Source organism: Pseudopipra pipra, chromosome 1, assembly GCF_036250125.1.
Source record: "Pseudopipra pipra isolate bDixPip1 chromosome 1, bDixPip1.hap1, whole genome shotgun sequence".
Lineage (NCBI taxonomy): Eukaryota > Metazoa > Chordata > Aves > Passeriformes > Pipridae > Pseudopipra > Pseudopipra pipra.
This window is the reverse complement of record NC_087549.1, coordinates 99240017-99257631: the sequence shown is the minus strand read 5'-3', so window position 1 is coordinate 99257631 and position 17615 is coordinate 99240017. Positions and strand designations below refer to the sequence as shown.

Genomic DNA, 17615 nt, shown 5'->3' with positions numbered 1-17615 from the left:
AGATTGGGTAGAAGCGCACAGTGTCCCTTCTTTGCTAAGGCAATACATAAATGTATAGTGTCTAGTATACAAGCATTATCACCTCTATTTGCCAATAACAAATCATCACATACTGTCCAACAAACAATAATGTTACACCTTAATTACAGTGCAGTAAGTGCCAAAATTCTCTGCACGTTCAACAGGTCTCTACCTCTTGAAAGGCACAACAGAACCCAACAGCAAGAGTATTTTTCTTTCCTTTTCACCAAAAGGCCAATACAAAACATTAGGCAATAGAACCACAGTTTCCTGCTCAGGCAGTACTCTTCGCATATCATCTTTCTGGAAGGAAATGAAACAGTGTCTCCCAGGTCAATATAAATAACACTATTTTGAAAAGTGAAAAGGTTTCCTGCTGCTCTGACCACACCACTGAACTGGATCACAGGTGATGCCCTCCATTTAGCAATAGAACTAATGAAATCTCCTTGAGAGCAACTACAACAGTTCTCATTATTCTGGAGGAAATATTCAAATATTATTTGTATCTTTATTGTTGTCTTACCTAATACAAATGTATCTGTAGAAAAATGTGTTTTTATAAATATTTTCAAAAAATACACATAAATATTATCATAAGTAGTAGTCTATAGAAAATCTCATACAAAAAATAATGCAGTGTTTCAGCTGATATGCACCTTCTAAAGAACCTGCTCTTGACATGGTATTTTAAGTTTACATCCCAATAATTAAATCAAATAGTTATATCTAAATCTGAATTCACACAAGTTTTCCAGAAAAAAAAAAAAAAAAAAGGACACAAATAGCACACATTTTGAAGATGAGTATGCCTCTACAAGCAGGTGTCCTGGAATCCTCCCTTTAGAAGAGACTCCACGTGCAAACACTAGGAACACACCGAAGTGAACAACCACCTATAAAGAACTGGTAAAAAGCACTATCTGCTTTGCCATTGACCCGGAAATGAAGTGAAAAGCTTTAACTGGAAAACGAAAAAAGAGGAGCTGTTTTGATTGAAAAACTGTGAAAGACAAGCTGCTTTTATTGACAAGTGTAAAAGGCAAGTTGCTTAATTGAACAAACTACAAGAGTCAAGTCACTTTAACTGAAAACTGTTTAACACATATTGCTTTAATTAAACAGCTGTTCTTTAATTCAAATACCATTAAAGATAAGTTACTTTAGTTTAAACGCTGTTAAAGACAAGTGGCCTTAATTAAGGAACAGTGGGTATAATTTAAAAACTGCTACACGGTAAGGGCTTCAGATAACTGCACCCTCCCACATAAGGTACATAGTAATGGACCAGCCAATGGGCATTGAAAGCGTACTGTGGGCTTTAATTAAAACAATGTTAAGCATATTTCTATCAAAAATTAAATTGTGTGAGTTAAGAAAGCATATAAGCAAGTGTCCACCAGGTCACATGTGCTGCTGCTGTTGCTGCTGCTGCTGCTGGGGTTGCTGCTGCTGCTGGGGTTGCTGGTTCACTCATCATCAGAGATCATAGGATGAGAGATCACAGGACATGTGACCATGAGAGAAGAAGATGAAGAGGACATGGGGAATAGAAGACGGAAGACCAAAATTCAGAGCCTGACGGAGATATCCCCCACCATAGAGGACCAAATCTACAAGCCAGCACTGAGCCCATGGTGGTGATAACCCCTTTTCTGTGCTTCTAGTAATTTCTCTTGGCTTTTCCTCCTTTCCTATTTTCCTTCTTTCCCTCCTCTCTTTTAGTTTCAGAAAATAAAGTTGAGTTATTGTTTCAGAATCCAACATCTGGCCTCGTTTGTGCCTTAATCTTGCTTGTGGGTATATTAGAATCTAATTCCTCTCTGCACCTAAGTGAATTGGAACACCACTTCAGCTAGTGTTTTGTGAAACATGTTTTATCTGGGCACGAATTGCCTATTTGTTAGTTGCAAAAGAAGAAAATCCTTTAAAAAGCCCACAAAAATTTCGAATAAACTCTTAGGTTAGACTCTGGAAGGAATCACTGTACATTAAAACAGTCTACAGCACACTATTTTGAATAGTTTTGCACATAATCTTGCAAGTTTGTACTGGCACAAATCATTCCTAGAAGAGGCTGAGTGGTTTTGTTGATGGTATTTGGATGGATTTGCCTTTTTTAATTTTTTATATAAATAACTCAGTCTTTTCTTTCCGAACCAAGTTCAGCCAAGCCCACAAAACATCCCCCAATATTTGCAAGGAAATGGCAGGAGATAGGCCATTCTCCTTGGAGACTCTGCTGCAGATACAACAGGTATGGTCTGGTACAAGGCTAAAAACCACTCAGATTTTCACAGGCTGCAAGAATTCACCAGGTGCCAATAGATTTACAACACTTCCTAGGCTGTGGGCCTCTGTCTCGGGGCAAACCCAAGAACACTGGGCAGACATGGCATAAGCACCTGCTGGGTGCAGGCCAAGGGACCATTTCCAGCCATTACCCGCCTTCCAGGGCATAACCTGCAGATTGCACACACCAAGCTACCTGCACTAGGTGTATTACTCAACATGACCACCCAAATTTCACAAAAATTCTTAATTTTACTTGAAAAGATAAGCTTCCCACTCAGTAAGGGGAAATATAAAGGATGTTAGAATTTTAAATTATCTGACCATGCAGGCGACCTGTGATAATACCTAAAATATTGTGATTTCCTATAACATGTTGAGAGGACCATTTCTTTTGCTAAAATATGGCACAATCGGCACAGTTGAACGTAGAAGTTTACCCATGAACAAAGAAAAATAAATTGCCATTCAGCTGCACGCAGCACGCTCAGGACAGCAGGACACCAACACTTGTAGAAAAAAAGCTGCTCTGCACTAATAAAATCCCATTTTGTTGAAAAGAGGTTCTCTGAAACCACTTTTATAACTTTCATGTTTTCCCTGCAATTATTCCAAGGAATCTGTTTCCCAAACCACCACCTTTTCCCTGTTTCCTCAGCTCTGCTCTTTCTTTTATTTCACAGGCTCTCCAGCTTGTCAGGCACTGGACTGCTGAGAGAGCAGAGATTGCGTGAACAATTTCTCCTGCATTTCTGTAGGCCTTGCCTTGGCATAGCTGGGTATAGACTGTAAAAAATACTGCATCGTTAACATGGCTTCAGGCTCTGAAGCCAAGACAAAGAAGGATCTCTGTCAAGGTTAAGGAGGAGTCCTGAGAGGTAAACATGTGCCCTCAGCTCATATGGACACCTGTTATAATCCAATTAGCACTGGACAGCAAAGTATGTTTCTTTTATGTACCCAATACTGATCATACGTTGGGGTGTAGTAACAGTATATAACGGGCATCCTTTTGTAATAAAGTGGACATTTTGCCGATCATATTGGTCTCAGAGCAACCTGTTCTGAGCCCCTCTGCTGATACTGGACAACTCCAGGGTTCAGAAAAAACACATATAAGCCTTTTTTGCAATTAATATGTTAGGGAAACTTCCCTATCCAATCATCTAGAAGCCACTCTGGCAGTTATACTCTCACCATCTGAGCTGGGACCCTTAACAGTCTATTCACCCAATAGTCTGCGGTCTTCCTGCTGAGTCATCAGCTCTGTGTCTCTGAGTGGCCAGTCACCGGCTAGCACCTGGGTGTGTGCCAGGTCATGCTTGTTGCCTGGGGCTCCTGCTATTTCTCGCCATCCAGGGTGCAATCTGCAGCTTGTACTGCAGCTGCACACCGAGCTACCTGCAGTAGGTGTAGTCCTCAACAATACTGATTTCAAATCCTTGTGGATAAGTTTAAACATTTGCAAAAATGTTTCTTTCTCATTTTATTGTACGCTGTGAAAGATGATTATAGCTAGAGGCAAAAGTAAAATAGGTTTAGGTGTTAGAATTTAAAAAGCAGAACTGTACTTAAAGAATATGTGTGTAAGTGTTCAAATACTTTCATCTAGCCTGAAAATTGTGAGAATGCAAATTCATCATGACACTAGAAATGAGAAGAGATTTCAGCAAGAAACCACGGGATTTAAGCAAAAGCAAGGAAGAACTGTTTGCACCACCTGTGATAAGCAAGACTAACAGTCTTGTAAACAACACGTGATAGCTCTCTTTATGGCTTTGTTTTGCCCCATCAGTGGTTGTAACCATTATGGAAAACTGCTTGCTTATCTGTTTAATGGAAAAATACCCCTTGTGTGTCCCTGCCCCCCGAACCCCGGCTATGAATGAAATGGAAAAGTACTAAGCATGCATGCCCCTTCTGCAAACCTTATATATACTAAAGGTTGTAATCAATAAACGATTCAGTTTGTCCATACAACCTGGGTCCACACCACAGTCGTTACAGAAAGTATTGTTATATTGCAAGTCTATCTGGAGCACCGATAACCTCAAACCTACCATTCCCACTGCCTCACTTAACAACACCAGCAACCTTTCCCTCTTCTTTGCCCTTAGTAAAAGGGCGAAACAGTTACATACTCCAGAGAGCTCTGGATAATAATCAGATGGAGAAGGCTCATTTGTATTTTGGTATGTTATCCTGTGTGATTGTGCGCACAGAAAGCTAGATCAGGTAAAAAAGGTCAGTCTAAATGGGTATGGCTTGTTAAACATTGATCTGATTTGATCCCACTGAAATTTCTGAAGTCTTCATTGTTTACTTCAAACAAGCAGCTGACTCAGAGCAATGTAAATCCTGCTCTTTTTTTGTGATGATGAAGGTCCTAATTGCAGTTGGATTTATCATTTGAGTGAGTGTGAAAAGCATAATCAAAAAGATATCCAGGCTCTGGTTTCTGACTCAAATACAAGGATAACGACAATAATCCTTTATGACTTCAGCTATTCTTGAATTCTTGTCCTCAAAAACTGCAGATTTTTCTGCCATTGAGTTAGGATGTTTTTGAATTTCTGATCTGCATTTCACTGTTTGGTTAATGAAGCATTATATGGTAGAGTAGGTTATAGTACTCTCAGCATAAATTTCTATATCATCCATTTAACTTCTGTTAGCACAGCACATGCCTAGACATTTCCCCTCTTTCTATAACACAGCTCCCCTTCTAATTTTCCTTCTCATTCCCACAGAGTTGTCACCTTATATTGCTCATGACCACACAGTCACGATACCCTATGAGAAGCCAGGTAGGTCATTAAATCCTCAACCTGCCTCTCAGATCACTAAATTTAATTCCTAACAGTGAAGGTCCAGTTTAGATTTTGAATTATCTCCCTTTGTTCCTATATTATGCCTCTGTGACTATTTCCCAGGCAGGCTTTCCTAAGCGTACTTCTCTGCATTACATTTCTGTTACTGTCAAATAGCCTGAAGCCTTGATTTCACCTCTCCACAATCTGGTACAGCACTACTTAGTCATACAATGAGGTCTTATAAGGAGATGTCTTCTGCTTTCATTCAGCTGCTAGTCGTCTGCTCCTCTATTCTTTTTAATGTAATGTTAAGCAACTCTAACTCTACAATTAAGGCTTGACTGCCTTGTTGAGAGCCAAGATTAAAGCAGGAACAGAATCTAGTTTTTCCTGGGTCTCAGACCTTCACCCTATATACATTCACCAACAGTCAAGTTCTTCTTGTCAGAATCAGAACTGAAATGCCAGCTCAGTTTAGATGTCATGATATTGCACTTGACCTACTTGTCAAGCAATATTGTAGCATGAAGTCTTTGTGTTGTGGTTTGGGAATGGTATTCTCCAATTCCATGCTCCCACTGAAATCACACTGCTGCTTGCTCCCCCCTTGGATCTCCTTGGAGAGGAGAACTGGAGGCACAAAAGGCAAAGATGATAGGTTGAGACAAGGACAATTCAATGGAAGCAGCAATGAAACAAGAAAACAAACAGTAAAAGCAACGATATTAATAACAAAAGAGTAAAAAAGAGGGTGATTCACATGCAAAAATGCTCACTGCAGAGCTCAGAACCTGACTGCAACCTGAAGAGATTCCTTCCTTCTGGAAAGAGACTGCCTTTCCCCCACCCCTGGCAATGACTTGAGGTAGTATAGAATAAGTTGGGGTCCTAGCCATGCCCCCTCCTGACTACTGCAAAAAATTAACCTTGTCCTGGCTGGAACCTGGTCTTGTAACCCAATATCCAGGAATAAGCAGTACTTGGGCAGAATCTTCCAACTGTATACCTAGTATATTTTCAGTGCTGAATCAGTCAGGACTGATTAATAGAAAACTTTTTAAGTTTTCCTGTCTACAATATGAAGGAAAATCCTAAATCAGGAATAAGTAATGCCAGTACAGTTCTCTCTGAGTTGTGTTCAATCTGCACCATCACTTTGTAACGTTCAATAGATTTCATGGCCACAGAAGTTCCTTCTATATTATACACCTTAGCTACCTACCTATGTGAGGTATGGCATGCTCAGAATGCCATCCTGTAACTGTGTGAAATACTGCACCATAGAGGTAAATTATTTTGCTGATTTGATCTGCACTGCCCATGATGATGGCAAATGCCCCCATCCTTTTAATCGTGAGAAGGGGATTTTTCCCCTTCTAAGTGATCATAAATCACCATGAAACTTGTATTATAAATGGGATGTCCTATCTTTATCCTCATTTCTACATATTTATCATGTGTTTCTAATAATTCATATGGTCACAGTCATGGTCAGTTGGTGCTACGTCACTAGATGCATCGCACGTTTTTGTTCAAACTTAGGTCAGTTATTCCAAATCCCAAGCCATATCTTTAGTTCCTAATCTTCTTGTGTGAAGCAAAGAGTGTTGAAGGTTTAATAACATTTTTCATATCCTATTTCTACGATTTGACACAAATCTCTTTTTAACCACTGTAGTGAACTTCAGCTGGCTTTGTGACACATAAAACTTTTTATGCTTGAAATAATAGTAAGGCCACAAAGCCTTCCATTCATGTAAATCTGCATCAACTATTCAATAAGACTGAATTTCTGTAAGTGATTTTTCCATTTAAGTACTATAGTCCTTCAGTTTAGTACAGTACATGAAATTTAATAATACGGCAGACATAATATGAGATTAAAAGACTTATTAAATGTGTTTATTTCTGCAGTAGATCTAGAAATCCACCAGTTAAAAATGAAAAAACTACTTACAGGAAAATAGTGAAAGTGGTTGTGGATGTTTGACACCTGTCTCATTTGCAACTGAAAGGAGAAAATACAGAGAAATAAAAAGCATTAAATTTAAATGTTATATTAAGATTAATGATAATATGAATTTTTATGCATCTGTAGGAGAGAAGACTGTTCACAGTAACACCAGTTGCATTAGTGAGTACAGTAAGAAAAAAGTAAGATTAATCCATCTATATAAATAAAATATCCCAGTAATTTTGGAAGCCCAGAGGATGATTTAGTAGCAAATTGAATGAAATTAAAGGATCTGTGCAAAGGAATCCTCTGACATTTGGAACTGCATGTAGATATCACCTAGGATAAAAACTGTACAAATCCCGCTTTTTTTTCCTGTCTTAGATTTATACTGGCATAGGTCAACATTTCTGTGACCCAGACGGTACACAGTTAGTCAAGAGCATAAACAATTCTGTGGGGTTCTCACAGTATTAACTACAGCTGAAAAAGAGGAAAGTTTTCTAGGAGAGGAATTACCATCCACTCAGGACTTTTTTTTTCCTAGAGCTAGAATAATCTCAAGGAAGAGCATTGATAAGTTCACACAGAAACCTTGCCAATTCTTTGCTTTCTTTTAAAATGCTGTTTTCTATATACAAGACAAACCAAGCTAAGAAATCTCAGAAAAGGATGCAAACTATGACAGGAACTGAGAGTCACAGGTTCCTAGCAAGATAATGTCAACTAAACTATAATGGACCTTTTGAAGTCAGAAAATACTTTGACGAAATTTAATTCTTCTGTCAAGGCTTAAGGTTGTCAGTTTAAGTTTGGCTTTATTTAAGGCCCATATCCAGTGTCACTGAAGCTTTCTTACTTCCTCTTCAATCTCTACTTTCTGATTAAGATGGCTCTAGCACTCACTCTAGTGAACACAGGGTCTTTTAATAAATCACTGTCTCATTTTGCCCCCATTAACCAGCAGCCTTTACTACACCAAGTGCCTCTGTATCAGCCTGAGGAACTTGCCAGGTTGGCTGGAGCAAAGGCCCTGACATCTTTCAAGTCCTGCAAGATGCCCTTCCTTGGCTTAAGTCTGTCACAGAAACTGTAGCAAAAACCCCAACCACATAAGCTCTCCTGGGACATTGTGTGCAGACATTGGAGTGGCTGAACAGTTATGCAGGTCCAGAGTGGTTCATAGTTTCAGAGTCAAAACTGGCTCTGCCTCAGGTGATGGCATGGTGAAGGAGAGTGTAAGACTACATGTCCTTTTGGAAGAATTTGTAACAAAGAGTTAGGACTTGTTTTCACTTAGGAAGTCTTTCCTGTCTAAGAGTATTTTTCTCAAAAATAGTCGGATGTTTTTCTTTCCCTTCTCATTTTGCATCCCAGAGAAAGCTGCAGGCTCTCTCTTTCCCTGGAATGCAGAGAGATAAACAGATGTTACAGGCAGGGACAGCAGAGAGGGCCTGGAGGAGAAGATAAGGGGTCTTCGAGAGATGTGTTTTGCTGAGGCCCAGTGCTTTCACAATTGGTGCAGGATTTCTTTGTGAGTTTTTAGTGTTCTCGACTTCAGAATAAACCTTTGGATTCTTTCCACTGCCTTGGCATTTTTGGGGGTACCTGCGTGTACCGTACCACACAGAGAGGCAGCAGCATCCTTCATGGGGCTGGTATCAAAACAGTTGTATCCAGTGACATCAAGAACCATGCCTGAAAATACTGCTATAGCCAATATGTACAGGTCAAGCAGCCGGGCTTTGTCTTTAACTCAAGAGACAACAGCTTGCAGGGTTGCAGGCTAAGAGATTGCCTGCCAGACTGGTGTCTTCTGGGCTCCTATGTATCTCTACCACAGCAGAGACTGGTCAAATTCATAATATGCACTGATGTCTAAATTGGAGCATCAAGTGAACTATTAGATTACTGAGGAAAGGATCTGCTAAAGGCCTTTTAACTGTGCTATTATTTGCTTTAGAGTAGTTCATCCACTTTGGTGGCAGATGGCACTCTCTGGTCACCAGGGCTTCAGGTGCATGGGTCTCTGTGGGAACAAGTTAAGCTAGCAGCACCTGCATTCAGTTAATTAGAATCAAAAGGGATTGTTGTGGCCTTGGAGCTGAGAAGGAGTGTGTGAATCAAAACATTGAGTTTGCAAAAAATCCTGGGAATTCTAGTTAACTGAATGACAACACCAGGTGCTGTTTACCAAAAGAACCTTAATAAAAGTGGAATGCAGAGAGAGCTCTGTGGAGAATCCTGAAAACTGAATCATGGTGTGTTCAGCCTCATTTCTTCAGTGCCCATATTTGCCATAGGTCTCAACTTTATGCCATCTTGCAACAACAGAACTCCACCCAGCATCTGTGTTTGGGCAGCTCATCTCCCAAATTCACAGTGTCCAATACAACAGGTGTCATTAACCTTCTAAAATAAAAAAAAAAACCACAAAAACAAAAACAAAACACCAAAAAACCAAAACCAAAAAAAAAAAAAAATTTTTTCTCATCCAGGCTGCATAAGTTTGTTTTCAGTTGGCAGTGCTTTCCAATGACATCAGATGGTGTCATATACAGAGTAAAGCTCTCTCATCTGGAATACAGCCATGCAAAGCAAAGTGCAGGTAGTATAGCGAAGCAATGAGCAGGACAGAAAGCACAGGGCCTAGGAACTGTCCAGGACCAATGAGGTGTGTGCATAAATAAGGGAAAGGTTTCAGAAGCAAAGAGGATTTCTGCATTTGCTCTGTGCAGAAATCTTAGAAGATTTTACTTGATGCAGTTTTTACTGTGGAAATTCTGCATACTTACCCTACACTTGTCCTATAGGAGTCTTTGGAGACACAAATAACAGACATGTAAATAAGACGTTTTCTCCAGATGGCCTGAAATCTTCTCAACCCTGTGTTTATTCAAGTTTATTAATAGTAATAAGCTTTTGGATGAAAGCAGGTATGAATTAATAAAGCTGGAGAAAGAAGATGAATTTCTGAGAGAGCAAGTCACAATGCATATCAAAAATATTATCTAGTATTTCCAAAGATTTCCTGTACCACTGTCCCTTTAGATATGCTTATTCTCCAGCCATGCTCTACCCTTGTAAGCTGAAGTCTAGGCTGATTTTCATCTGATGAGATTATCAGCATGAAAACTGCAGATATTTACTTCATTCTTCTAAGAATTCTTCAATTTCTACCCCACCATTTTATTTTTTTTTAAATATAAAACTATACACATTTCAAGTTATTTTCCACTCTAACCTAGAAGCAAATAAATCTTGGAAGGGTATAGCAAAGTGCAGGTATTTTGTAAGAAACTTCTGGTCCTTCAAAAAGACAGCCATGACAGGCAGGAGACATCATCCTCTAATCAACCCATTACAGGAAAATATTCACAATGCTGCCTGTGCTATCTTGTCCAGGTAGACAACAAAATACCAGGCCTAGCCATTTCAAAAGCTTTATGTTGTATCATAACTGCCTGGAAAGCTCAAAAGCCTCAAACTGCAATTATAAAAATATATCAGTTTTTTTATTAACATGGATCACTCGTATGGAAGTTCACTGCATGTCCACTTTATAGGCAGGTTTCATTTTTTAATGCATGCCCTATAAAACTATTTAATACAGTTTGCCACCTTTTTTTACCGACAATATCCATTTCACCACTATGCCACCTCAGTCAATGTAGTTTTCAAAGATCCTTTGCCAAACTCCCAATACAATGCAAAGAAAAATATACCACTTCATAGTATTGACTCATCAACACTGATAGACACAATATCTGTGTTTTGCCATTAAGTAGCTGAGAGGCTGTAAAAAGAATGTTAGGTATTTTTTACCCACCAGTAAAGACATTTTTTCAAGGTGACTTCTTGTTTTTTAATCAGCCAATGGGCAGATGAGCTTAACTATACATTTCATGCTGCTAATAAATTTGTCAGTGTTAGGAAAAGTACATTAGATAAGGTCAGAACTCAGATACATAGATAAATATACATTGAATATACAATCTGAATATTCACATATATCTAAACTCTTCTCTGAGATTTTTCTTTTTCCCTTCAATTCAACGCATTTTGAACAGCATTCCTGCAAAAAACCAAAATTTTTGGATTGCCCTAACATATCATCTCCTTAAAATTCAGAAGAATAAAAGACAGTACTGTGACTGCTGAGACAATTGTGTCTGTTTATGTTTTATAGGCAAATCAAAATAAGATCATGTCTGGAAACTCCAGCGGCCTTTCTCTTAAAGACTATGACATTAGCTGTTTTATAAACTTACCAAACTCAGTCTTAAAAGTAGCTTGCTTTTCATGCTTACTCATCTTATATAATGACACTTTGCCTGAACCTGATTGCAGTGTCAGTTATGACCTATCATTTAATTTGTGTCAATTCATATTGATGTGTTCTTGCACCAGCAACCTCTTTAAACTGAAAGAGTTTTTTTCTGATGCTTAATCCTCCTCTAATTTGGGCATGGAAAGACTGAATTTTCCCATTTCACATTTTTTGTGGACTAAAATACCATGGCCATCCAGTTTTGACTCAAAGAGTAGGTATCTTCATATCCCCTTCCCAGCTTTATTTAACCTCTTCAGTGTCAATTCATTTTCTCACAGGTACCACACACAAACATTTAAGGGGACTTATTCTTGCCTGGTCATATATTAGTAGATGGCTGTGAGACATCCCTCATACAATTCATAGACTGTCAGATCACAGCAGACATTATTGTAATTAAGTCTTCACCTACATGATCTTTCACTCCATATATTCTGTAGACAGAATGTCCTCCGGCTCTTCAAGTTTACAGAACAAATGGTTCTGGTCACACAAGCTCTAGGCTGCTCTCATTTCCAACCTCTACCATGTCAGTCTTCACAGTACGAACAGCACAAGCTCTTTGCCTCCCTTGCCATACACATGTACTTATACCTCTTGGCACACAAGTCATCAGCAGCATGTGATGGATCCATAATTGTTTGCTAAGAGCCTGAGAATTGCTACCAGAAAAGTTGAGAATCGGATGACAGAAGAATAACTCAAAATATGTAGAACTTCTCCACAGCAAGAGAAGTGGAGAAGTTCTTTTGGCTTTGGGTATATGACTTTTTTTCTTTTTTTCTTAACCTTGAAGTGTCAGGCTGATTTTCTACATTTATAGCTGTCTTGGTTCTGGCCAGGACAGGGTTAATTTTTTCCAGTAGCTGGGAAGGGGCAGGGCTAGGAGACGGAGATTATTCTATACCACCTCACATCATTGCCAGGAGTGGGGAAAAGGGACTCTTTTTCCGGGGAGAAGAGGGTCCTCCTAGTTGAATCACAGAATCAACCAGGTTGGAAAAGACTTCCGAGACCATCAAGTCCTACCCATGACCCAACATCACCCTGTCAACAAGACCATGGCACCAAGTGCCACATCCAGTCATCTTAAAAACCTCCAGGGATGGAGAATCCACCATTTCTCTGGCCAGCCCATTCCAATACCTGATTACCCTCTCTGTAAAGAATTTATTCCTAATATCCAACCTAAACCTCCCCTGGCACAGCTTAAGACCATGCCCTCTTGTCTTACTGATAGTTGCCTGGGAGAAGAGACCAACCCCCACCAGGCTACAACCTCCTTTCAGGTACTTGTAGAGAGTGATGAGGTCTCCCATGAGCCTCCTCTTCTCCAGGCTAAACAACCCCAGCTCCCTCAGCCTCTCCTCATAGGACCTGTGCTCAAGTCCCTTCACCAGCCTTGTTGCTCTTCTTTGGACACTTTCCAGCACTTCAGTGTCCTTCCTAAACTGAGGGGCCCAGAAGTGGACGCAGTACTCAAAGTGCACCCTAACTAGTGCTGAGTACAGGAGCAGAATCACTTCCCTGGGCCTGCTGGCCACACTATTGCTGACACAGGCCAGGATGCCATTGGCCATTATGGTCACCTGGGCACACTGCTGGCTCATGTTCAGCATCCTGTTTAGAACCCCCAGGTCCCTCTCCAGCGACTCTATCTATCCCCAGCCTGTAGCGCTGAAGGGCATTGTTGTGGCCAAAGTGCAGGACGCGGCACTTGGTCTTGTTAAACATCATACCATTGGATTCAGCTCATTTATCCAGCCTGTCCAGGTCCCTCTGCAGAGCCCTTCTACCTTCCAGCAGATTGACACTCCCCCCCAGCTTGGTGTCATCTGCAATTTGCTGATGGTGGACTCAATCTCCTCGTCCAGATCATCAGTAAAGGTATTAAACAGGACTGGGCCCAACACTGATCCCTGGGGGACACCACTAGTGACCAGCCTCCACCTGGATGCAGCGCTGTTCACCACCACTCCCTGGGCCTGGTCCTCCAGCCAGTTCTTAACCCAGCAGAGAGTACACCCCAAGCCGTGGGCTGTCAATTTTTCCAGGAGTATGCTGTGGGAGACTGTGTCAAAGTCCAGATAGACTATATCCACAGTCTTCCCCTCATCCACCAGGGGGGTCACCTGGTCATAAAAGGAGATCAGATTGGTCAGACAGGACCTGCCCCTCCTAAACCTGTGTTGGCTGGGTCTGATCCCTTGTCCATCCTGTAGGTGCTGTGTGACCACACTTAGGATGACCTGTTCCATAACCTTGCCAGGCACCAAGGTCAGGCTGACAAGCCTGTAATCTCCCGGGTCTTCCTTCTGCCCCTCTTGTGGTGTCACATTAGCCAACTTGGCAAGTGTGGCAGCTGGAGCAGTCGGATGCATGAAGGAGGCTGTGACCCTGTGGGAGGCCCAGGATGGAGCGGGGTCCTGCCGGAGACCTGCAGCCCATGGAGAGGGAAGCCCACACTGGAGTAGGTTTTTCCCGGATAGGACTTGTGGCACCTGTGGGGTACTCATGTCGGTACAGCTCATTCATGAAGGACTGCACCCCATGGAGGAGTGATCCATGGGACAGCAGTTTGGGAAGAACTGCTGCCTGAGGGATGGACTCACCCTGGAGAGGTCCATCAAGGACTGTCTCCCATGGGAGGGACCCCACGGGAGCAGGGGAAGGACTCCTCCCCCTGAGCAGCAGCAGAAACAACAACTGAACGCAACCCCCATTCCTCGTCCCCCTGCACTGCTGGGGGGAGGAGGGAGAACATGGAAGGAAGGAGGGGTGGGGGAAGGTTTTAAGACTGTTTTATTTCTCACTCTTTGGCTCTTATCCTGTTAGTAATAAATGTAAGTACTATCCCCACTTTGAGTCTGTTTTGCCTGTGCAGGTAATCAGTAAGTGACCACTCCCAGCTCTTATCTCTATCATGAATCCTTAGCTGTTTTTTTCTCTCTCCTCTGTCCAGTTGCAGAGGGAGAGTGAGAGAGCAGCTTTAGCAGGTACCTGGCCAGGGTCAACCTACTACAAAGTGTTACCAGACTGTGATAGAAAGACATTCTTCTAACTGGCATACCCTTGACCACCAGTAATCCTCTGTGAGCTTCTTCAACCACTCCTCCATTGCTCATCATGTTCCCCTACTTGCAGGATTTGAGTGGAAACATTAAGCATGTTTATCTCTCTCTCACACTGCACCCTTTACTCTTTTTTAGTTGTATCTCCCCTGTACAAAGACACGGGCATATTCCTGCATAACTGAGATGTTAAGTAAACTGTCTCAGTTTAATGAGACTGAAATGTTTCCTAGGGGGAATGAGTTATGAGGAAGACCAAGCTCCTCCCTCTAAGCAATTGTAAATCTGAAATTGAGAGTCTCCAATTTAGGAAATATGAAGAAAGAAAAGATAACAGCCCTTTATTAAAGGATATATGTGTATAGGCAGAACAACAAAAGAACACAAAAAAACCCAAACAAGAATCCTGCACCCAAGGTTCCCACCAAAACCAGTTCAGTACTTTTTGCCTTTTGGTGCAATTCTAACCACGGTCAGCAGGGGGCGCTGTTGGATCACTGGAGGAGCAGAGCCTGCAGTTGCTCCCTTGTGGCCAGCAGGGGGCGCTGTTGGGCTCTGGCGGTCGCTGCGGGGGGCCCCCTTCACGTGTGGGAGAAGCCAAAATGGAGATTACCCCTCCCCACTGAGAAGGGGAAGGAGGAAAAGGGAAAAAAGGGGGTTCTTCCTATGGACTCACACTGTCGACAGCTGGCTCTGGCTGGGATTCCCTCCCCTTCATCATGGGGTACAAGCTGTTGCCAACATGGGAATGGAGGAGGGAAGGGGCGGCATCTTCCCTCAAAAGTTCCTCCGCAGATAGTCCTGGCTTCTCTGATGAAGTCTGAGCAGGTGCGGGCCGTGGGCAGAACAGGGCATGGGAGAACGGAGGCAGACCGTGGCCAAAGGCAGCCAGATGACCCGGCTGAAAACAAAATTAATTTCAGAGCCCCTCCACACACACACCCACCTTCCCTGAGTCAGGGCAAAAGTAAAGTGAGTACGCCGTTTCCCAAGGAGAGGAAAAAAAAAACTTACCTCCCTCCCACGGTCTTCTGAGGCCCATTAGCTTGGAATGTGAGGCTGCCAGCCAGTACTTTTGCGTGTGTGAAGCGCCCTAGCCAACTACCCTCCTTCTCCCTCATTCAACACCTTACTTTCACAGTGGTGCAGGGGAAAAAAATTTCAAGCTGTTTTTTTTTTTTTTTTAGAACGAGTAAACCTATGACAGAAACTTACCTGTCTGACCACGTAGAAACCACTCTGGCAGTCACATTCCCACCATCCCAGACTGTCACTGCTGAGACCAAAGCTCTTTCGTAGCGAGTGGCTCCAGTGAATTGACGGCTGCCCCACTTAACTCCCTACACACACTACACACACTGTCAGATGATTTCCTTTACTTGCTCAATGCTAGCTTTCCCATAGCACATTCTAAGATGATGGTAATTTAGTAAAATAAGTAATTTAATCATGGTGCAGCAACACAATAATATCTTAAGCTGGGTGCCTGCAGGAAGGGACCCTGGGCAAAGAAATATCTGGGCTTTTATACCCTTACAGTCTATGCACCCATTCCAATGGTGATATTTATTCTGGGGTCCTCTCATCCTTCACTGGCTGTTGCAGAGTCTCTGAGTGACTGGCCACCCCCCTCCATAGCCAGTGCCACAAGTCCTGATGCAAAGAGCTGGCACCAGTTCACACAGCTCATTGCCTGGGGCTCCCACGATGTTCCCATATCCAGGGCACAACTGGCAGATTGCATCACAGCTGCACATTGAACTACATGCACTGGGTGTAGTCCTCAACAGAGAGGCCATTCTGCCTATCTAGAAGCAAGGATACAGGAAAAAAAATCAAGTGTTTGTGCCATTTCCTGTATTGCTTCATAAGCAATTGCTGTCATAGATGCCCAGATACCTTAGTCTGATTAAGGCAGACTGGAATAAAGAGGAAATCTGAGTAAAAATCTGCAGAAGCCCCTTACTTCAGTACTTCCCTTGAGACACTGTTTTTCTCTTCTCTCCACTCTCCACTCTTTGAGCCTGGAAAATTTATCTTTGCCCATTAGAATGGGAAACATCCAACCATGGCCTTGATCATCTAATCCAAGAGGCACATCCCCCATCACAAGGGTCTAAAAAGTAAGCTGATCGCCATGTGCTTCTGGCCACCACCTGAGACAGATGACTGAACTTCACATGCCTTAGTCTGGCTCAGTTCAGCAGCTCATCTGTTTTTTAAATACTGGCCTGTCTATCACTAATTATGATGTAGTCTTATGTATGTAGACATGATGTAGACATCACTCCAAATTAGCCCCCTTGTGCAGGGGTGTGAGAGCCCCTTCCATGAAGCATGAGTAGTTGGTACCTGGCCAAAATGGCCCAAAGGAGCCCTGGCAAAGGGCCATGCTCAGTGCTGCAGAAAAAGGCAAGAAAACCCCCCAGGGACACTTGCTAGCCCACTGTGGGAGGAAAAAAAGCCTTCCTCCCCACAGCTAAAGGGTACAACAGGCCATCTTCATGGTGCCTGAGCAGCAGGCAGCAACCTAGACAAAAGGGACTGGAGGAGCCCTGAGCAGTGGTCCTGCTGATGCTGCAGAGGAAGGCAAAACTTCCCAAGGACCAGTGCCAATCTGCTAGAGGGAAAATTCCTTTCTGATCCCAGCACTGGTGGTTAGCTATTCCCTCAGACTTCTGAGAGTGGCTAAATGCTCCTGGCATTGGTTCTTGCCCTTCAGGGCAAGAACCCTTCCCCTTGCCTGACAGAGTGTTCCAAAGCACTGGGACCCTTGGCAATATCTCTGCATCCCATTTCTTATGACTGCTGCACCTGGTTCCACAGGAGATGAGGATGGAGAGCTCCACAGTGTTCCTCCAGAAGGCATTCCCTTGGTCTGGCTACTGTTCCCCAACTGAAAAAGCTTTGGGCACCTTCAGAGGTTGGTGTTTCTTCTCATCTCCAGTCTTTCTCCCTCAGCCCTCTCCAAGTAATTCCACCAGCTCCTCAAGGACTTCCTTTCAGATGTCTACAGGCTGGCCCCAGGGCCAGCTTTGACAGAAGGACATGGGAGGATACTCCCTTTTGTCCTGCCCTAGGCAGACCAGTGACTGCTGCGTTGCAAGGTAGCAGCACTGAGATATGGGGGT

At 42.5% G+C, this 17615-nt stretch overlaps 1 protein-coding gene across 9 annotated transcripts in view; it reads right to left on the bottom strand.

Annotated features, from left to right (window-relative positions):
• Positions 1 to 17615, bottom strand: part of PDE1C (phosphodiesterase 1C) — a 358417-nt gene that overhangs the window by 270730 nt on the left and 70072 nt on the right. For 8 of the 9 annotated variants that reach the window (XM_064667413.1, XM_064667423.1, XM_064667431.1 and 5 more), the window contains exons 2-3: positions 7084 to 7134; positions 5631 to 5756 (exon numbers count right to left, since the gene is read on the bottom strand). The exons of the other annotated variant lie outside the window; for it this stretch is intronic. In XM_064667413.1, the coding sequence (XP_064523483.1) occupies positions 5631 to 5756; positions 7084 to 7134 (177 nt within the window). The remainder of the gene's footprint in view (positions 1 to 5630; positions 5757 to 7083; positions 7135 to 17615) is intronic. 9 annotated transcript variants of the gene reach the window in all.